Source organism: Stigmatopora argus, chromosome 4, assembly GCF_051989625.1.
Source record: "Stigmatopora argus isolate UIUO_Sarg chromosome 4, RoL_Sarg_1.0, whole genome shotgun sequence".
NCBI lineage: Eukaryota > Metazoa > Chordata > Actinopteri > Syngnathiformes > Syngnathidae > Stigmatopora > Stigmatopora argus.
Window position 1 is genome coordinate 12990226 of NC_135390.1, and position 23336 is coordinate 13013561.

Below are 23336 nucleotides of genomic sequence, written 5' to 3' on the forward strand. Positions count from 1 at the left end.
TATCACTATTTATACTATCTGTAGACTACATGACCACACTAACCAGAAATGACAGCAAACTTCCTCTGATTATGGTTAGAATAAATCAACAATGCAATGCTAAATATGGGCTTGCTGAAGATAAATGGCTTTAAATACTGGGTTGTGGTGTAGTACAAGTAAAGGTGTCAGCCTGACATGCAGGCTTGAAGCACTTGGTGAAATTAAATCATTTGAAAAGCCCTCTCCATCATTCATCCATCATTTGGCGCTAATGACATTTGCGGCTGGGTATTGTACTCACGTTGGACGCCCTCAACACGTCTGTCGGCACTTTTTAATTGAATTTACGGCGTTAATGCTGTCAAGCCTCAATGACATGGAGACTGTGTATTGACTGGTGGTTTCAGTGTGACTTCTCCAAACCATGACAGGGCTTTTTCTTCTTTGAAAAGCCTCAGGTTCACTTGTTTCTACACTAAAAGCTCATCGCATTGATCATGACTGATGAATGAGAATTTTATGAAAACTACAGCCCCAATTCCAAAGACGTGAAGACGTATATTCTGTTTTTATCTGTTTAACGCAACATATAGTGGGGTTGTAATTGACAGGAGGGGATTTGCATCTTGTTATTTCGACATTAAGTAGTTTTGCACGGTCAAGTCAAAGAAAAGTTCTCCTCAATTTTCTCAGGCCACATAAAATGTCCGGTGGGATACACAGTGGTCGTCTAGTGTCGATCATGAAAGTGCATTTTCTAAGATGAATCTCAGTGAAGATGTAATATTCAAATCAAATTCAATATCACGTCTGTGTGCGACAGGTTTTAACAATGAAGCACACGTGAAAGTTGTGACTTCTGAGACCTGTCAAATATTGAAATATACGCATCTACGTCTTCCTCTAAAGCTCGAACAATTGGAAGTTTGACTGCTTGACCCCCGTCAACCCTCGTGTTTGTGAATGTATTACTCATCACAGTCTTAGTTATCCCCATGTCAAAGTGCATTTGTGTGTCTTTGTGCAATCAGGAAGTTGTCATACTAATGTAGTCCATTTATCCTTTCGCTTCTGTTTATTTACATTTCACGCCGCACAAGTCCTGGAGTTCAATGTCTGTCACATTCTCCAATAAAACCAGGTACGGAAAGAAGAAAACATCTTCAAATGCAAATTTGGCACACACTCGATGACAGACTGTAATTTATGGAGAAATATGCTCCCCACTGTTTATTGGCTGTGTGAAGGAATAGTTACCTCTCTGTCTTTTGCAAATTCATAAAGCATGGTAAATCCATATTTATCTGGTTTCAATACTGCTTTCCTCTACAATGACTAACTTAGTTTGGAATGAGACTGGTAAACCGAAGACTGATCACCAGCCAATTGCCTTTCCACATCGTTGAAGCTTAGGTGTTAAACTCAAGGGCAGCTGAAGCACATGTTTGAAGTGTCCAAGATCGATGTATCACTTAATGATCAGCTCATAACAAAGATGTTTCTGTCAATTCTGTCAAATGTAACATAAAGAACATAAAGAACAACAGCTCATTTTAGCATATGTTTTAATCAGCATTGTAAAATCTAGGAACTACTTTGTTGTTTTAGTATAAATAACTGTCTTGATTAATTTGTGTGCACTTTGTCGTCACTGGTAATCCTCCACCTGAGCTGCCATCTGCAGTGAGTGTTGCTCTAGGATCAAGATTTTGAGTTCGGGATGAATCAGATTTACTTAAAATGCTCTTTTTACCTCCAGAGTTCAGAGGAAGAGATTGCATGACATTTAAAAGATAGCATCACCTAAAAACAACAGCTCAAATATTTTATTTCTTGGAAAGTGCGGCATGAATAATTAAACTTCTTTTGAGGCGATCACTAACAGAACCAAGTTAAAGACTAACTGTTTGGACAGGGTAAATGATTGAGCCATAAAATACTAACAATGACATTTATAATTGACTTGAAGGCATGAGAGAGGCTATTCAACTGCAACAAGAGGTTGAATTAGTAGGCACCCCGCCTGCCTTTTCTCTTTTTAAACATTTGGCTGGCTGTGGCATCCATTAACCAGAAACTAAGTAGCACTGTGTTTTCTTTATATCCTTTCTTTCACCTATTGTATTCTACAATGGAACATACAGTAAAAATCAAATCAATGCACAAATGCATCTCTATTTTGCTATTTTTGACTAGTTTTGAGAAAAAGTTTGAATTTCACACAGGTCATTTTTTTACGCCCTGACTACCATTGACAGCAATAGACATCCAATTTGAACGTTTTCCATTGTTAATGGCAGCCAGATGAGTTAATGAATGAAATACTCATTATAGTATTTATTGGTTATTTATTTATTCTTATTTTTGCACTTCATAGTGAAGCTTTAAATCTCCTTATACTTATGATAAAACAATTCAATTCAATTTAAAACGTCCTTTTAAAGACAATGAATAATAATCAAAAATCAAATATGGACAAGTTAGCATCAAGATTTTAGATACTAGTATAGTAGTGGTGAAGCCATCTCGGGTTTGGGTCAGTACCTGATTGTAGCCACTTGGGGCCGCCCAACTCCCTTGTTTTTTTTTAGAGAACAAGAGTCTCGGACTGGGAGGAAAAGGAGCTTTGAAAAGGCAAATCTCTCTCCTCAACTGTTTACCCTGACGTCAGTTTGCACAAGTAGCAGTGGGCCGTCTCACGGCGCGTCCTCCGAAACCGCGTGCCCGTGTGTGTGTGTCACTGTCAACCGGTGGGGAATAGATGAGCTCCACTCTCCCAAACTTCCTGCGGTGGATGTGACGAAAACGACATTTTCAAAGTGGACTAAAAAAAAAAACCTTAACGATGAACACCTGCGCATTTTTGTTGATACTCAGCGTGCAAATCTACGCCGATGGCATCGAGGGGCCAACAGGTAAGACCCGAGTTATCTTCGATTTATTTGTAAACTTTACGATGGAAGGTTTAAACTTTACTAGAGGCTTAAGAGAAGCCAGTTTGGTCAGTAACTTTGTGCTCCACGAGACGTTCATGTGTCGATGAAAGCGTCGGATTAGTGGCTCCCTTTTTTTTAAATCGTCTAAAAATGCCCATTTACTTTATTAAATAACTTTTCGTCTAGACGTTGAAGGTTAAATGGTGAGAAAAGCTATTTCCTGCAACAATACTTTTTTTTTTACTGTGCATCCCCGATCAAGTTGCAAAGTGTCTCTTATTCATTGGAAGGTAGATATAAAAGTTTAATTTCAATTCAGTCTGCAAGGTCTGGTAAACATTTATGATACTCTGTGTGCCATTAAAAGACTAAAAGCTAGAGCATGTATTGGAATTGTTGCTGTTTTTTTACAGTTTTAATAAAAATGGTAAAATATAAGTATTTTAAATGTTTTCCCCGTTTTATAGCTCCATTGTAAAATGTCAGAAATGCAAATGCTATATTTGTATATTTTGCTCTTGAGGAATTATACATTTGAAACAACGGAACAAACCTCTTATTGGATAGTGTTGGGGTAAGAAACACATTTTTTACTATATTTCTATGATTTTTTTCACCTATGGCCTGGATTACAATATTGATTCATTTTTTTAATACATTTTGAGACTGCTTTCATGCTTGTGCCGCATTCTAGTCTGCATTGATTCTTCACCTGTGCTGCTATTCTATCAAATTGTTATACCTTCTTTCTTTTCTATTGTCTTTACATTTCATTTCCTTGCTGTGTTTACATATTTCATTGGCAGTAATGTTTTTTGTTGCTCTTGTTGTTAAGCAGTGTTTGAGATTCCTTTTCTTAAATTTAGGGACCCGACCCAAAATGGGTCATGGGGTCATCTTTTATTGGGTCGCTGACTGTCTCAGAAAAAAATGTGGTAAGCTTGGGTCACCATATGCTGGTTTACAAAAAGAGGACATTGGATGGGGTGGACCCCCTCAACGTGTACCATTGTTTTTTAAAATGAGTGTGTGTGTGTGGGTGTGGGTGTGTTTTAGACAGGGGTGATAAGGTTTCTTGTTTTTGCTGAGCATTTGGGATCTAACTTGTAAATAAATGTACTGTATTCAACTTTACTGTGCTGACTTAGTAATGGGTTCTTGACAAACAGTTGGTTATGTGGAATGTGTCTTCACACAAGTGTTGAAACAAACAACCAAATGTGCCATTTTGAGAAAGATGTATAAATTAGCATGTGGTGCAGTCACACGCGCCATCAATTTGCTGACTATAGGGAACTCTGAAATAACACTACTAAAAGTTGTTGAATGGCTTGGGAAAATTGGCAAATTGGAAACATTACTTGCTTGCTTCATTGCTCATCTCTTATCATGATGATATTAAGCTGACCTCAGTATTTGCAGAGGAAAGACGTGTTGTGTTCTGTATAGTGAAAAGCAAAAAAAAAAAAAATGACTCCCCCCTCCTTAAATGATTAGTAAATTCATCAAATCCAAAAAAATGATGGACAAACCCTTCTTGTGACTAAATGGAACTCCTCAACTAACCTCAATATGCCTGTCTGACACCCATTTGCCAGCAGATGGCATCAAAACAAGACCATTATTGCTTCAATAGCAAAAAACATACGCCAGTAGCGGTTGTGTCAATTATATATAAAAAAAACAACAACAACCTAAATATGTACTGTATTATAAAGCACAGTGAACCTATACACCATCAGAATAATTAAATACCTTATTTTCTCACATAAGACGCAACCTTAAAATTGCCTTAAAATCGTGGAATTTCTCGCGTACAAGCCGCTCCCTGATTCACAATTTTCACCTCCATATTCATGGTTTTAATAGGGAGTACAAATGTTTTACTTTGAAGGGAAAATCTTAAGAAAAATCATCACATTTGTTATTTCTGAGATACTGTATGAATCTAAAGCACATCATTAGGGTCAATATCATAAGAAAGTTAGTCATTCATCCAGTAATGGTTGTTTTGTTACTGCAAAACAGAAAATAACCAACAAATAGTAAATGTTAATTTGCCGACGTCTACTGGTGAAACAGAGTATAGCAACGCTAAAAGGCTTGAGCATATAAACCATACCCTTGATTCACTCATCCTTTTTTTTAGTTACAAATGTGGCTTATATGCGAGTAAATACAGCAACAAGAAAATACACCTTTAGAGGAATGAACTTGCGTCAATTTAAAATTCAGATATTCAGAAACTAAATTAAATAGAAATTAAAGAGGCAGGACAGCCAGTTATTTGTCACCAAAACAGTACATGTTTTTGTTTTGTTTGTTTCAGTCTTGCCGTTTGCACTTTTAACACCTAATTAGCTACAGCTTGCTTGGCCTATCCTAAGCCTACCTCCCTCCACACCCCCCTTTCGGATTATCCTCATGGTATATCCTTTGCGTGGTGAAATCAAGGAGTGTGAATGCAACCTTGACTCCTGCAATCCACCGGGCGTCTCATTTGATTAACACTGTGTTGCATGAAGACAGCACCTTCACCTTGGATACCGAATAACTCTTAAACCTCGGCATTCCTTTGAGGGTGGCTCGCTCCCCTCCTCTACTTGATCAAAACTGTGTTTTTCATAACTCCTGCCTGCTGCACTCGGTCGCACTTGTCAGTGCAGTGGTTGATAAATTATCAGCAGGCTTTGAAATATTAAGTCTTTCTGCTATATCTGATTGATTATAGGCACGTTGATAAGAGGAAAAATATGTATTAAAAAAACCCTTCAGGTTCAAAGGGAGTTCAGTGTGGTTTTTTAATGACTTGGAATTCCAAGAGTTTTGCTCCTCAATTTTAGCCACTGAGAAGAATAAATATTAACTTAGTGTCTGTCCAGCCAATCGCAGGGGACACTGGGACGGACAACCATTCACGCTCACACTCATACCTAGAGGCAATTTAGAGCGTTCAACCAGCCTACCATGCATGTTTTTGGAATGTGGGAGGAAACTGGAGTACCCGGAGAAAACCCACGCATGCTCGGGGAGGACATACAAACTCCACAAAAGACCCCCAGAACTGGAACCGTATCTCTATTACATCACTATTTCATCTGTAATGTTTTAGCTTTTCTAACTGCCATAGAAGTGTCAGGATAAGGTAAGGACGGCATAATAAATAAAGTGTAACAAATTGCTCTGATATAACCCGATTGCCAAAGCACACAAAAGTTGGGAGGAAGGATTGGAATTTTAATCAAGCCCGCCTGTGACCAACATTCAACTCTTATTTTCTTCTTATTTTAATGAAATGCAATTTCTAATCCATTAAAATCGTTTTGTTTCAATACATTGTGATACCTTATGCTTAGCGTTTTGTAATATAAAAGCAACAGTATAGTCAATGAAGGACCCCATGCATGAACGGATCATTAGTATGGGCTTTACCAAGTGATCCATGTAGCAAGCAGACACACACTAAAGAGACTAATGAGGATATAATGCAGGCTTTAGAGTTCCAACACCCAGTTACTATAACAGAATGTTTTTTTTTGCTTAAAAGGAAAATTCGCTGGTAATGGGCTTTTTTTTATTGTCCAAATGGGTAATTGTCACATTATTCATCTCTGCATGCCACCTATTTGTACCTGTTACACTCAGGTTCTCTAGAGTGCATTATGTGACCGGTTTAATGGGCTTCTGATTGCCTGAGTGTGGGTGGATCTATTAGCCGTTGGGTGGGCAAAAAAAGTCACTCTTTTTGTTTAAAAAAAACTTTCAAAAGTTGCATAAATGTATGTAAATCCAAAATGGGAAAATCTGTCCTCCAGGAACCAGGCCACCATCTGTAGATAAATGGTCAGACCATCTATTGAAATACTTGTTTAAGGGCTTTTTTGGGGTCAAAATGAGTAATTGTCACATTGCTCGTCACTGCACGCCACCTATTTATACCCGTCACACTCAGTTTCTTTAGAGTGCTTTATGTGATGGCCGTTATGGGCTTCGGGTTGCCTGAGAGTGGGTGGATCTATTCGCAGTGGGGTGGGGGACAAAAAGTCCCTATTTTTTGTAAGAAGGAGAAAACAGTCAAAAGTTGCAGTGAATCCATTCGACTGTTGTGAATTCACAATGCGAACGTTTTCCCTCCAGGATCCAGGCCACCATCTGTGGATAAAAGCATGAGGGGTGGTGGGAACTGGGCCCCGGTCAGACCATCTCCTCAAAAGCTTGGTTGGGTTCCATCTTTGTGGGCAGTAATTCAAAGAGCAGATGGAAAACTATGCAGCAAGGAGTGTATGATGCTAAAGGGGAAAGAGTGAGAGAGCCAGAGAGAAAAGGACAGAAAGAGGAAAAGAAAGATTATTTGGGTTTTAAGCAAGGTCACTGACAGACTTGCGGTGGCGTGTGCACTCTCAGCATTAATGTGTGCAATTAAACAGACTACTAATGAGAGGTTTCGTCGTCTCGGCGGCCTGTCTGTTTTTTTTCTTCCGTTGAATTGTGTGTCCAAACCCCTGCTTGTGACTAGGACATGTATAAATTTGGTGAGCTACGTACTGCGTCCCGGCGTGCTTCACACACATCTCTTGTTTTGTTTTACCCCGCTTGGGATTGGGCTCTTTGCAAGAAAACTCCCACGCTGTCCAAAAGCTTATTCCTAATGCTGTGTTTACAGGATTTGTCCAAACTAACCATCAAAGATAGGCATCGTTTTTGTAAAACTTTCCTTGTACTTGCTCTCAGTTTAGGTTGCCAAAATGCTCTTTGTGGCAGAATGTGCGGCTCAAAATGAAGAGAATGTAAATGGCAGTCATAGGAGGGCAACTACAGCGTTGGCATATCATACTTTTAATATTTATTAATTCATCTTCCGTCTTCTGTGCATCCCCATAACGGTTGCGGGGTTTGCTGGAGCTTATCCCAGCTGACATCGGCAGACTACACCCTAGACTGGTCGCCAGTTGCCATAGCAAAAAAATAAATAAATAAATAAATTCCAGCACATTTCTGAACTCTGGCTAAAAGTGTTGATGAGAAAAAGCAGATTTTGCCTCTAAGTCCACATCACATTACCCATTAAATCTTCAATCCAATAATCCAATATACCCCACCTGCTGCTTATATCAAGATATTTAATGACCTGTGCCGCAGGTCCAACAGGAGCTCTCCAAAGAGGTGAAAGTGCGTTGACAGGAGGTGATTATATCCCCGTCGACATCTCTTTTAGGAACTGATTAAATGCTAGGGGGAGTCTGCGGGAATGACAATCGCGAAACAAAATGCCCAATGTCCCTCTTTTCAGAAAAGTCAAATGACCATGAAAGTGCTGCCAATGAGGAAATTATCAAGGTAATTGCTGACAGATTCATCAGTGATGATTCTATTCAATACCTTGCACACAGAGGTGATTGCAATTCTATTCTTGCCTCTTCCAGTTTGTCTTTTTTTTCTTATTTTCTTTTTTAGATTTTTTTTAATGTCCTGCATATAAAGTGCTAATCAGAATTTGTAGCATGTCCCTTGTACTATATATGCAATAAATAATTGTATACTACATACTTGGGCAGCCCGGTGGGGCGAGTGGTTAGCGCGTCGGCCTCACAGCTCTAGGGTCCTGGGTTCAAATCCAGGTCGGTCCACCTGTGTGGAGTTTGCATCTTCTCCCCAGGCTTGTGTGGGTTTCCTTCGGGTACTCCGGTTTCCTCCCACATTCCAAAAACATGCATGGTAGGCTGATTGGACACTCTAAATTGCCCCTAGGTATGGGTACATGGTTGTCCTTTGTCTCCTTGTGCCCTGCGATTGGTTGGCCACCGATTCAGGGTGTCACCCGCCTCTGTCCCGGAGTCAGCTGGGATAGGCTCCAGCACCCCCCGCGACCCTAATGAGGATAAAGTGGAAATGAGAAGAGATGAGATTTACATACTTCTTTCAAATCTGGGGATTTTATTTTGTGTTGATCAATATCCTATATATTAAAAAAATCCCTTTGAGTTCATCCAAGCTATAATGTCTCAATGCTGCTGCTTCTTTGCAGTACGAAGTATAATTATTTCAAGCACCCTGGAAGATATGCCAACGCTGACTGATTGATTGACATTGGTCGGGCTTGCTTGACTAATCTCCTCCTCACGGAAGAAGAAATCTCAGCTCTTTTCTTTCCTCTGTCCAGTTTCTAAATGTGATATTGATCTGCTCAAGCCAATTTACTTGCATTTGAACAAAGTGCCATTCTGCCTTTTGAGGAGGTAGATGCAAGCGGATGAATTTGAACACTCAATAACAACATGAACAGGTGGTCATTAATAGGTTTAGGGATATTCTGCTGAGTTGTTAGGGATTTCACTGGTTAAGATATTGTTTAGTCTTAGTATGGTGTGTTTGTGATGTGGACAGGTATGTTGATATAGTCTTATTTGAAATTAATGTTAATGTTCTCATCATTTCTTGAGTTATTTTGAAAACAAATTTACTTTAGAAAAAAACTAATATTTAGTGGAAAACTTTCATTTGAAATATTTTTTTGTATAAGATGCTGTCATGTTATATACACTGTTTTTGTAGAACTCTTGGAAATGAGATGATGCATCTCAAGGGTAGTTGCCTTGCTGCAGTTATAGTCATGTCCAAACAATGCTACTGTAGTATCCCAGCCGGGAAAGGAAATTTAAAGTCACTCTTGTCGCACACAAACTCTCTTGGAGCAGATGCACACTGCACAGACTCTGTTTATTGAACCCAACTTACAAGTGACCAGTGTAACATAACAGTCGCCCCTTTTGGTTTCCTATCCCTGCACCTCACTCTCCATGCATGACCAATTACCCTGAGCTTAAACCAATTGTGATATTTTTCTGTAAAAAGCATAAAGATTATGTTATACAAAACAATATTTTAACATTACTACTTTGAATTTATTTTGGCTAATTTCAGCTCATAACGATATAGAATTAATAAAATTGCTACTAAATTAGCCAATGGGAAGATATATCTTTTTATTGACATCTGTAACCTGGATTCCCTGTGAGGAAATTTACAGAAATGGTAATGAAATGAGTTGAATATTAGAATTTTTTTTTAAAATGCCAATTGTTTTGATATTTTATGTTAATTGAACTGAAAGAGGTGTTAAGAAAAAGTTTAATGAGGAAATATCAATTTGGAAAATTCTTACTTAGAGACGCATGTTTGCCTTTTATCTGGATCATTTCTTTAGGTGACATGCAACTCGTTTTCCCATGCTAGATCACATATGCCATCAATTAAAAAATAACAATGTATAATCAAAAATAATTCTCCTTCTTAAAAAAATTGTACTCCTGTTAACAAATCCTAAAAGCCTCCTTGTACAAACTATCTACATTACAAAATCAGCTCCAAAAACAAAGTCACAACAATGTGGTTTTAAAATAACAGCGCTATTCTTCTCATTATCACTTAAATACGCATTCTTTAATTGAGTGATCGTCATGGAAATCTCACAACACAGATGGCTCGGTTTTTATAAAAGAGTGAGTGTACGACGCTTTATTTCTCACAGATGTGTAATTATCCAACAAAGAAATGAGCCCGGCTGTTTCTTGTTTTACCTCCCTCAGGTGGTGAGTTCCACTCTGTCAAAAATGGGTCTTGTGAGACCGATGCTTGTAGCGCTGCTCCTGATCCGAACCCCGAGGAAAGAAAGCAGTTTATATTTAGCCGCAGTCGTGTTCACTCTGCGGTTTGTACCATTCCTGCAATTCAACAGATTTACAACCACATTCCTCAGGCCAGGCCCCAGGTCTGCCTGCAGTGACATGAGCAACCCATGTCCAGTTCAAACGAATCAGCATTGAGGATGAGTGGCCGTGTTGGAAATACAACAGTTGTTGGGCAATTCTCTGCATGTCATAGCCTCAGTGAAATCTGAACTGCTGACGCTCCTGCTAAAGTCAAAACACTGTCCTCAGGACACACTTTTCCATGGTGGCTTGATGGATACTACTCTTTTTCTTTTTATCTTGGTGTCACAAAGCTCTCCAGGGGAAGTGGTATTTCTGGTTTGACAAGTCCCTCTGGGGAAAGAAATTTCCTCCGGAGGACCCATCCATGAACCCAAACACTTATCACTCTGTTGTATCTCGGACTCATTAGATAGACAGTTTGCCATAAAGTTTATTAGGACAGTGGAAACTGAAATGCATTTAAGTATGACAGAGCGTGACTAATGTCTAGCGTGGTGATTTAAAAGCCTGCTGCGTTCAACAGCTTTGCAGCGTGAAATCGTACTGACTTTTTATAAAATTCCCTCTCTACCTTGCCTTAATCATAGTAGCTGGCCAATGAATTGCCTTTATTTCATGTCTTGCGCAGCAGCAGTGTCGCAATGCACTAGTGACAGCCAAATCTGTTTTGACTGGGTTACGCCTAGGTCATGGCAACTGTAGATGCGCAAGTGCTGTTGGTGAAAAAGCTTGCGCAAGGATTTTCAAACCCGTTGGCAAGATGGCGATTGCCTGTAGTTGAATCATTTCATGATACGGAAATTCACACTCTAGCCAATTATTTTTGTTATCTTGAGTCTGGCAGGGTATTGTCCAAAGTCCAAATTTGAATGTAAACAGTGCTATAAATATATATTTTTTAAATTACGATATATTTTTTCAAAAGCTTTCTGAGCCCACTTTGAGTTGAGATCAATTGAAAGTGCGTGGGGGAGGGCATGTTTGGGAACTCTTTGGGCCCTTTCTTTGTTCTGGCTCAGGTGTTAAAGCGAGGCAGAAGTAAAGCAAACACCTATTGATTTACCAAACACAGCCTGTCACCGGTGCTGCTATTGTCTTCCTCTTCTTGAAGTTCCCATTTTGATCCGACATGACCTTCTGTCACAAACCTCCCCAGTTTGACACACCTTACTTAGGGGTACTCTGGAGCTATTTTTTTTCCCACAACACCTCCTTCCATGATGCGCTTTTCAAACAAAATAAGAAATTTCAGAAGACAAGCATGACTTTCTGGTACAGTGTCTTTTTTCAATCAAACACTCAATCACATAGGATTCACTGACATTATTATTTATTTTTCATTACATTTGACTAAGATTGAATGGAAATGCAGCTCTTACTTCTTCTATAAGTGTACTAACAAATAAAGAGAACTACCCCACAAAAACATGCCCCCCACACCCACATGTTATTATCGTGTTGCCCACAAAAACATGCCCCCGCCTTACACCCACATGTTATCATCATGTTGCTTAGTTACGGGGACAATACTTATATCAAGGTTACATGGCACGGATATTAAGTGCAGTCTTAGATTCATAGGCTGAATGGGTTCTTACTGAGACTTAGAAACATTTCCCAGAAAGGCCTCTGACCTAAAGCCTTCCTGCTCCCTCTGCACGGGAGATTGTTCAGTTACTTGAGAAATAGCTTTTCAGACCTTTGTTTATGTCCATGTGACCAAGACTGCAAGCTCTAGCCAATATATTCAACACAACGGTAATTGAGGGTTCTCCAGGTGATGCAACGTGTCTGCAAACATGCAATGTATGGAATAATCTTGCGAAAAGATTTCTTACCGGTCTTTGCTACAATTGTCATGTTTCATTTTAGCTAAGGAAAAAGAAATGTTTCAAAAGTGCCAATGCTATGACTGTGAAGTGAACCTCAGGCTGCCAGGATGTTCCTCAGGCAGATTTGTAAGAATCTGTTATTGTTTGCTAATTTTATGTTAATGGAAAACTTAAAGAGAATTGTCTGGAAAGGTTAATGTAAATAGAAAGCCTCTCTGACCTCTGTTGCCAAAAGGTGGCAAAGTTGGCCAAATATATTACTGTAGGGCAAAGGCAGAATTTTGCAAAATTGTTCTAGGAGGCCTATGGCTTTGTTTGTTTTAAAAACAATACCAGGGGATTACTGCTTGAACGTGGGTCCTTACATTGCTTCCATGTGTATTTAATCTACTAACATATTGGCTATTATTACCACCTCATTAAATAGACTGTAAATATTTTTTAGAACCTCTTTTGCCATTTTGAACTTTCCTAAATGACAGCCAAAGGGATTAGCAGCTACTGTTTGTCCAGGGCATCTTCATTGTGTGTGAAAGTGCAAATGAGACCTGTTTCCTGGTGATAAATACATTGGACCTCTGAGATAAAACTGGATTTGCTTTCGCAACAGTGTTTGCTGCTAGTCTCTAACAAGGTGCTCTGCACCCTGTGAGACCCTTGAGCAGGTCAACTCGACTCACCATTACGCTTTGTCTAGTCGAACAGCTAGAGTAATTAGGAATCGGCTTAGTTCGGGATTAAGGTTGGAAGTTGTCTGATCACAGGGGACAGGAGAAAGGCATTAGGAGAATGGTGGTTAAGATGGATATTACTCTGCTTAACAGTGGTATCATGTGACAATCTCAGGAACTGACAATAGGGCACTGTTGATGCAGGGATCTCTCACCCAACACTAATAGGCTTTGCTGGAGATAGCTTTGTTCATTCACACTGAACTTTTCTGCGAACACATTCTACAGACTTGATTCAAACCATATTTACAAAATAGTAACAAACCATAAAGTATTTTACCGGCATTGAGCCAGTACTGCCTTAATGCGGCACCTCTGAAACAAAGCAGGATAGATGGTACCCCAGTCTCATGAGTGCACACTTGCTGTTTTCAAAACGTTTCTGTATCATGTAATTAGGGTCCTCATTAACTGACTGAATGAGCTGTGCATGGCAGAATTAAAAGCTCCCGGGTGCTTGGCTTTCTTTACTTTGGAAAAAGTGGTCACTAAGATACATACTATATAGCCTTTGGTTGGTTAAAATAAAGCCTGATTCAATGGTTGATTTACTTTGTTAGAACTTGTCAGATGATTACATGCCTGAGTATGACAACATCTGCTGTCTCGTAAAACACTTGTCGAACATTGCTTTCCACTGATTAGGGCAGGAGGAGTGAGTATAAAATGCACCTGTGTGCCAACATTGTCAGATTCTTTTTGTACACAGGAGGAGTACTATCGAGACGAAAAAACGACCCAGAAAAAGGCATAAATTCCTGGCTTTATCTTGCAATGTACAAAGGGCTTTAATTTTGTCCATATTGAGAATAGGAGAAAGGACTGCTTTTCCTTAGTTTTAGGGCTAATCCCCTCAGAAGGACCAGCCAACCCTGGCACTTCTGAGGTAATGAGGCCAGAACAAAAAGGAGACAGGAATGTATTTGCCTGAGTATTTTGGCTTTATTCCCTCTTACCTCCAGAAGCTAGAAGAGGGAACCTTCCTTCCTGACCTCTTAATTCCACTCTCTAGATGGTGGTGTCAATTTCTACGTTTCCAGTGGCAGAATCAGTAGTGGTTTGAACAGACGCTATATTGGGCTAGACTGCCATTATGGCAAATGAATTAACTAGGTTTTACCTCTCAGAGTGATGGTTTCTTGCTTGACTGGTTGTCTGTTGGCTTGGTCAGACACATCTACTCCCGGGGGAAGGGCCTCATTGAATGCGAAGTTAAAGAAGTGAGGATTTATCCCAGTCCAGTGCATCTCTTTGGCTCAACAAGCTCCTGCTGAAGCATTAGAATTAGTCTGTTTTTCTCCTCAGCGATATGAAATAAAGATATTTCTTTATTTACCATAAATGTTTTCTTCTGTATCCGTTAGTTTAATTGTGCTGCCAACAGTTGATAGTGGCAGCAAATTAGCTAAGAGGTGAGCCTAATTGGAGATGAATGTGATTTACAAATTTTCTCATTTTCATCTTACCTCATTACCTCAAAAGTAACCATTTGGCATAGTTTATAATTGTCTGGTAAATTGTGATGTGTGATTATGGGCTTTTTTTAAAGCCCATTTTCATTTGGGCATACATGTATTATGTTTATAGTACATATACTAAACCCCAAGCTGCTTTTCTTTTAATGGATGGCTCCAGCATATTTTCATGCAACTCTTAATGTTTTATGTTTTCCAGATTTTCACTAGATGAGTGAGCCAATGGCATCAATTGAAGCCTACCTTTTTTTAACAGGGCAGTCTGATTACAACCCACTATCATCATTAGTGCAGAGCCTTGATGATCAAATTCCTGAAAACAGATAGAGTTCAGAGTCGGGCAGGAAATGTTTTTGTTTTAACAAATGAAACATGTCAAAGGCTGGGGCCTATTTGAGGTTTGACATGGCTTAGATGAGGGTACACACGCTGGAAAACCTTTGTTATTCTTTTTTCCAACAATCAATCAGACTTTCAACCTTGAATTTAGCATTGCACTTCTGTAGTTTGTCATTTATGGGCAATTTACTAGACGAGCAGATGACTTCCCGCAAACAGACAGAGTGAAATAAACAATGCTTTGTTTAAAAATGTGTTTAAACGACCATCTGCTTAAAGGACTTTTTCTCTGCGACACAGCTGGATGTAGCTGAATCATAGACACTGACATCTGTTGTCTTTGCTTTCTTGGCTATTGCTACCACTTCTACATGTGGGGATTGTTTAATGACATTGCTCAACCAAGAATATTGTAATCATAATTTTCCATAAGCAATGTTTTAACACACGTGAACCAAACCTGACTGTGTCTTGTCATGGTTCTACCCAAGTCTTATTATTGGTATTTATTCTATATTTTTTGAGCACTGAGGAAAAAAACAACCAAACTCAGTTTTGCCCCCACGGCCATTTTAAAGACACAAATATACACAAAAATACGGTAATCGATTTAAGTCAATTCTTCTAAGTATAGAGCACCAGTTCCCCAGCCACTTGCATGGAAGACATGGACCAAAAGGCATATCATGATAAATTTAGGCCGAGTATGGATATAATTTTTATCTCGGCTATATTGCCCGGCCCGTTGGCGTACGTATAATATCCTATAGTTAAACCACACATTGGACTTCAGTGTTAATTATGCGAACAGAAATAAAACAAAATGAACAGAAAGTCCAACTAAAGTACATGTGCACTAAAGTGTCTTTGTAATTGCTCCCTATTCTTCTGGATTGAATTTTTCATTGCTCTGCTGCTACCTCTCTGTTTTGACACTGTGTTCACGCTTCCTCTCAGCCTGAGGGCGTCTCTATGATCTAGAGCATCCTCTGTGTTTTTTGGGAAGCTTTATGTCTTGGAAGGCATGCGACAGAAGCACCAGCTCAGAGCAGACCTGTCTTTGAGCATTCATGTCTCATTGTCTCCCCAGGCACTCATTAAGATGGTTTGTGTGGCTGTGTATTTCAGCTATGTGCAGGGAGAATGGATGGGTTTGTGGCTCATACTTGCATGTAGAGGTTAAAAGGCCCTCTGACAAAGTCCTGATTTCCCAGCCAAGGGTGACCTGAGAATTTAACTTCATTAGCTTGGTCCCGCTTCGCAGATTAACGTTATTATCCTAACCTAGTCTTGATGACGATAGTTGGTGCAAATGTTACACCTGGAACTGTGTTCAGGGTTTTGGCCCTGTGATGTCATGTCATGATTATAGTTTAGATTAGATTATTGTTCGTTTGTGTTTGTGTATGTGAAGAAGATAGAAAAGAAGGCATCTTGGTATACCTGGAATGCTTGGCTGCACTATAATTTCCAAAGTGGCTCTTCTCCCGGTAATGAGCAGGGGCTTCACCTTTCGATAATTTCCTTGATGAAAGTCATACACTTGTTTTGCACATGCCCGCACACGTGCTTCCTGCCACTCATTTCCCTGTCGACTGTCCTTTTTTAACATTCAGGACACAGTGTGCAAGTTTCCCCGGAATACCCGTCAGCCAGCCGATCCATTACACATTACCTACACAGACTTGCATAGGCACACAGTTGCCCTTTAATTACAGAGAGGGCAACTCACCTTCAGCACACGTGAACTGATATACTGTACCTCTTAACTCAGTCATTATTAGGTGACATGTTGGTGACCTGTGGTGCTCTTCAGCCAGTAGCAACCTGCAGTCAAGGATTGTATCAGTCATTGGAAGAGACATGTATTACCACTCCTTGATGGGTGTTTCTATAGCCTCGTCGTGTTGTGACTGTCCTCTGGAATGTTACTGTACAAATACTATGGTTGGCCATCTCAAGATAAACACTTTTTAATATTTTGTTGATGCAAAGCAGTGCCAAAATGTATTTTTGTTCTAAGGAAACCAAATTCTTTTAACTTGGTTACAAATCAATTTGTAACAACAAAACTTTGAGCTTCCCATGTAATTGAATGGCAAAACTTCTCTCCTGCCAAAGGGATGATGGGCATAAAAGATGCCTTTTGTGCTCGGCTCATCTTCTTTCTTGCCTGCTGGCTGCTGCCTACTACTTGCTGCCTATAGACTCTTCTGCTAGTGTCCCTGCTACTTTGGGCATTTGCTGTCTATAGCCTTTCTGCTAGTGCCCCTGCTACTTTGGGTATTCAGGCCGGCCAATGATTTCGCTGACCAGGCCTGAAAGAATGCCAACGAAGCCAACTGTCGGGACCCCGTCTCTCCAAGCTATGGGCAACTCATCCAGCTGATGCATTCTGATACTTCACTACTGCCTGCTGCATTGCTCTAAACCCCAGGCTAACTTGCAATGCCACTGAGTGCTTTTGGGTGTTTTATAGTAGGTTTGAATCACATTATAGGAAAACCAAGTAGTAACTTGGCCATGCTATTCTCTGCGATAAGTGTCCCCTCTTCACACATCTCCATGACAATTTGGCATACAGATGCATGCAAATATACAAACATACACACTCCACCGTACTCTTTCCCTTTCGTGACATATAGTAAATCATATATAATATCATTTATTAACTTCATTTTATTTAATTAATATTCTATTCACTCAGACTAATGCTTCTGCGTTCTTTCTTTGTTTGGATCATCCTTTAAATCGCCTAAATAACAAACTTGTTAGCGACACCTTCAGGTTATTTATCGATACTGTTTGTGCTCGCTGGCAATAATTTGTTCGTCTCATTTACTCTCTTTAGACTGTCAAACTAGTTGATAGAAAACAGAAAAAAGAAAAAACAAACAAGCAAGCCTGGCGGCTGTTATTTCTACAAATGAATACCACATTGCCACAAGCACATACGTATATACACTGAAGCTTTTACTGGGGTGATCTTGAGTTTTACACACAAAAAAACGTTGGAAAATAGCCACAATTGATCTCACAACTTGCCCACAACATCCTCACATCTGAACAGCTGACATTTTAAATTCTTTTCACACTGTCTGGGAAAAAAATAACTTTTTACTGGCACTCCAGACCAAAACAAATTTCCAAACCTTTTTTCAGACTCCCACTAAGTCTTTTAAAAAACAACATCTCTCATGACCTTCTAACAGATGCCTCGTCATTGCCATATTTTAAACTGACATGCCTGATCTGCGGGGTTCATAATAACTGCCACTTTGATAAAGTATTTTCCCAGAATGTTAGAAAACCATGCCGCTTTTTAGAGACCTAGCTTTTTAGAGACCAAACACCATTATTGCAAAAATTAAGTTGGCTTGGCAACGATTGGCCAAAATTGCTTTAAGGTTTTACTTTCATCTGTCATATAAGCTTGCAATAACATATTTATTACCATTGCTGCAGGGTGAGCGGGTACTTACATATTCATGAGTACAAAAATCGAAGCTTTAAAGTAACACTACTCAGACTTCGTTATCATGCCTGTGTGCAGTGGATCTACATAAATGCCTTCAAACACCGATGAAGTTTGAACATTAGCACATTCCCATTAATTATCACCGATTAAATCGTCTTGAGCTTCCTTTTTGCCGTTTCCCACCCCACACTTTTATCTGGAAGGCAGTCAGGGGTAGAGAAATGCTGGCCTCTCTTCAAGTCCCCAAATGAAATCATCCATGTCATAAAAAAAAGTTATCCTACTCAAATACCAAAGGGGTAGTAAGTAGCATTTCTCAAACAGGGCATTCATTGAACGATATAAAGCATTATGGTCTGATAACATGTTTTTTTGAGATTTTTCCCCAAAAACTTTTAGTTCCTTGTTTTTAGTACTGTAACAATACAGTGAACCAAGCATAGATTATAGCGATATTGTTGTATTGTCTTTTTTCGTTAACCAGAGGTTTATTTTGTAGTCCATTATTCATCATTGTCCGACATTGTATTAGAACTCAGATTTTTCTGCAGTCTTCCCAGTTCAAATAACTCCTTCTGCAAGAATGCGGGTATTTTTCTTCTAAAAACACCACCTGAACCCCCCCAAATGCTTGCTTGATTTTTGCCTAAGTGTCCAGTATTTTCATTTACATCCATATCAAAACAATCTATTCAGTTGACAGCTTTGAAGCCCACTTACACACCCTCAGGCAACACGTATATGTGACAGGGTCTGAATTTTCTGCCGCTAGAGCAGGAGAACTTTGCTCTTTGGTGAATGTAAGCCTAACTGCAGTTTTCTTCAGTCATTGCTATTCAATGTTTTTCGAGATGACAAATAACACTATTCTGATGTCTCACCGTAGATGCGTACATCTCTAAATGGCTCTTCAATCTCTGCCTTATTACAGTCTGCTTTCTATGACATATCCCGCTGTTTTCTTCTGCTTTGCTCTCTTAATTCTTCCCTCCTGCCGCAAACCTTCCCTCATATGTGTCTCTGTGAGATCTCATGCTGGTCCTCTGTGACGCCATGAATCAACAGCAGCAGTAAGAGTAGGCATAGCCACTGTCCTCCCGCAGCAAGGCCACACAGATTGACAGGCTGTGCCTCCAGATGAGCTACGCCTCACTGCTCTTTGTGTTTGTTTGAGCGTGTGTTCATCATTTGCAGGATGGAGGAATGGATGCCTGGATAGACAGCAAGAGAGCAGTTATAGAAACCGGTGGAACCAGTTTTGTGTCCACACAAAATATCATGTCTTATCCTAAATGCAAATACTGGCCACAGAAATATAGTCATGTGCCAAAAAACAAGTGTTCTCATATTTTTTTTCTGTTGTGTAGTAAAGTTTAATTAAATTTCATGATATTCTTACAAAGTAACAATGGAATTGCAATGGCTCTTTCACAAGTGAATTGCTGATTTTATGCTGATTTATGTCGTGTAATAGTGTGCTGCAGTGTAGGGTTGAGCGAATGTACTATTAGACTAAAAAAAATCTAATCACCTGAAATTATGCTATGAAATACAGTACATTGGTCATTAAATTAGTGTTCTAACACTTGCGATAGAAGCCTGCTGTAGTCTTCTGTAGTAGTCTTGCACTTTTCAACCTGAGTGAGACGGAGATGACTGCGGTCTTTCCCAGAATGGGTACAGCCTTCTGAAAATCTACCGTCCATCAGTGCTTCTCCTGCACCGACACATGACATTCATCACACCCTCCACTCCAGGCACCATATAAAAAATTGCACGCCTCTAGTATGAATGTGCATACAGTGGTCTCATAGACAAATGCTGTGTGTAAACATTTAAATAAATGAGGACAGATGAGCTCTGCTGTTTCCATAGTAAATATTTTTTTGATATACACTAAATGTTTTGTAATTGTTTTATATAGAGTTACAAGGACGAACACTTTAAATAGACCTGAAAGTTTACTGTCTGATGGTAAAAAAAAACACTGATTTACAGTACAGTATTTATTTACACTGAGGTGAAAATGATTTCACTTCAGATACATAAGGCAAATGCAAAGTGACAGTGAAACCTAATCATTTGTAAATTCATATTGCACATACACAGCATGAAGAGTAATGCTTGTAATCCTTGTTTAATTAACTTACCTGGTTAGTTATAAACACCCCCTCCTCCACACACACATACACACACACACACATACCCTCAGTGGACTGACGTGGCTATAATTCAGCCTCAGAGCACAATAAGTCATTTTCATAATGCCAGCATGCTAGTGCAATGCAGTAGTTAATGTTACTGAATCACTTTGATGAATAACAGCAGAACAAAAATGGCTCTAATGTGATCTTGGTTCATTGTCGCCCGGGTGTGATAAGCCTCCAGCAAACATTATGCAGGCGAGGCTCAGTTTTCATCAGGCACACTTGGCAATTATGTGTTTCTAGTGTAATATTAGCAAAGTTATATTCTAAACTCAATCATGTCTTCGTTACAAATTTGTGTAATGTTCTGTTATTCACTTATATAAACGATTTCAATGTGAGAGCCTATCCTCTGAAGTATTTAGCGGAATGTATGAAAAATGATCTGCTGCTATGAGAATCCATTTTTTTGCCAGAGTTGCCAAAAATTAAGAATGTTTCTGTGGGTGGATGTTAACATGTTCATATTTCTAAATAACAATCAGTCAGCTGCTATAACTGATTTGCTTGTTCAAAAGTCTCACCAGAAACCAATACCATCATCACCTCAACAATATACAGTCACTAATGAGCTACCAGTGTCACAAATTCCCTTGGTGTGTTCACAATCAGTCTGGAATCATGGACTTAAATACCTGCGTAGCTGCAAAAACAAAGAGAGTGGTGGTCTTTGGGATTTTGAAAAATAAGACACTTTCTGTTAGATTCTTAGCTTGTGCCTCAGGTTTAAATTGTTCTTCTGTAGTAGTAATTAACTGCGAACACGGCCATTTCTGTTGTGGTCTACATCATTTACCACAGCGCATGGTAAAGTCCAAATAAAAACGACTTTTGTGGCCGCTCTCACGTAAGGATCTTCTCATATTGTTAACTGTGCATATCCATTTTTTAAATCTATCCAACTCAATTTTTGGATACTGGCACCAAAGTTATGAAGAGATGTAGAGCTTAGTGTTACCTCCATAGTAGCAAACAAAGATTTTGGATTGGAGAATAGAACTGAGGGGCATAATGTAGATGACAAAGATGAGTGGCCAGGGCCTGAGCCCTTGGGCACACCAGCAGAGACAGGGAGAGATTTGAATTGGTAGGAACTAAAGTTAACAGATTGTGTGCTGACAGACAAATAAGAGGTGAATCATGCGTGGTGTATGGGTGATGTCAATGGGAAAGAAATCTGTGCAGAAGGATGCCGTGAGAGATGGAATCAAAAGGAGCTTTGAGGTAAAGAAAAACGACGAGAGAGAACCAGTAACGGAAGTTCATTAGGGATGACTAGTAGATCTCTTTCAGTGCTGTGAAGGGAATGGAAATGGTATTGAAACTGCTTGTAAATCTTGTCGGGCCTGAGAATTTTCAGAATATTGGGGATGGAGGGTATTAAAGTAATGGCATTCATTTAAAAATATATTCCAATTCAATTGAGATATTCTCTTAAGTGTGTGGGGTTTCCTCTATGGTGTAAATCAGTGTGAGCAGATACAGGCGGGCTCAAATTGTCTGTTGTGAACATTGATTTCCCATTTTCTAGAACAATGTAGTGTTTTTAATTGTATTAGAGGATGGTCAGGATTTCCCCATCTCTCCATACAGAATAGACATTAGACAGAAGTGTTCCAATGATTTCATGTTGTGACATGCTTTTTGTCAATTACATTGTCGGCATCATTAGCTGCAGGCTACAAAAGATGATGTGATCAATACTTGGACCCGGGCTAAATTCTCTCACGTCTCATCTCCGCCTCTCGACCTTGCTTTCAGATGTCTTTAGTTTCTACACTGTTGCTATGAGAAGTCAATAACACATTTGTTAGATGCTAGATCACACCACCTCTTCAGGGCTCATCATTGGCTCATTAGTATACGTTTGTCCTATATTAATCTGTTTGGCCTTCTGCATGACACCTAATACTACTCTTTCTGAAAAAAAGAACAAGTCTCAATGTCTTTTGTGCCGACATCTCATAACAAACATAACATATGTAGTATTAGCCCAACAATTGGCAGCAAATTTGTCCCGCTGAGATTTCGTCCTAAATTGCCCGGGATATGAAGTTAAAGATGACTGTCTTTAAAAACAAAGAAATATGGAATTGATGATGGATTAATCCAACTGCATCTTGTGTAGTTTATGGGGAGGTCCTATTCCAAAGACTTAACTGAGTACGTAAAGAATTCTACAAAACAGTTGGCCATCAGTTATACTTTCATATTTTAGTTCTCATTACTAGAGGGGAGCTGTAATGCCTAAGTAAAGCTTTGTCAACAGGAAATTCAAATCAACTTTCACTCGTTTTCTGAACCGCTTATCCTCACAAGGGTCGTAGGGGGGTGCTGGATCCTATCCCAGCTGAAGTTGGGCACCAGGCGGGGGATACCCTGAACTGGTGGCCAGCCAATCACAGGGCACAAGCAGACGGATAACCATTCACGCTCAAACTCATACATCGGGGAAATTTAGAGTGTTCAACCAGCCTATCCTGCATGTTTTTGGAATGTGGGAGGAAACCAGAGTACCCGGAGAAAACTCACGCAAGCCCGGGAATAACATGCAAACTCCACACAGTGATGACCCACCTGGGATCGAACCGTCGACCACAGAACTGTGAGGCTGGTGTGCTAAGATGAGTTTTATGTTGTTCAA

General features: G+C 39.5%; 1 protein-coding gene across 4 annotated transcripts in view; it reads left to right on the forward strand.

Annotated features, from left to right (window-relative positions):
• Window positions 1–2607: 2607 nt before the first annotated feature.
• Window positions 2608–23336, forward strand: part of LOC144072846 (receptor-type tyrosine-protein phosphatase U) — a 131766-nt gene continuing 111037 nt past the window's right edge. For 3 of the 4 annotated variants that reach the window (XM_077598185.1, XM_077598186.1, XM_077598187.1), the window contains exon 1: window positions 2609–2897. In XM_077598185.1, coding sequence (XP_077454311.1) covers window positions 2828–2897 — 70 coding nt within the window. In that variant the 5' untranslated portion in view covers window positions 2609–2827. Of the gene's footprint in view, window positions 2898–23336 lie in introns of all 4 variants that reach the window. The other variant, XM_077598184.1, reaches the window with a different exon arrangement.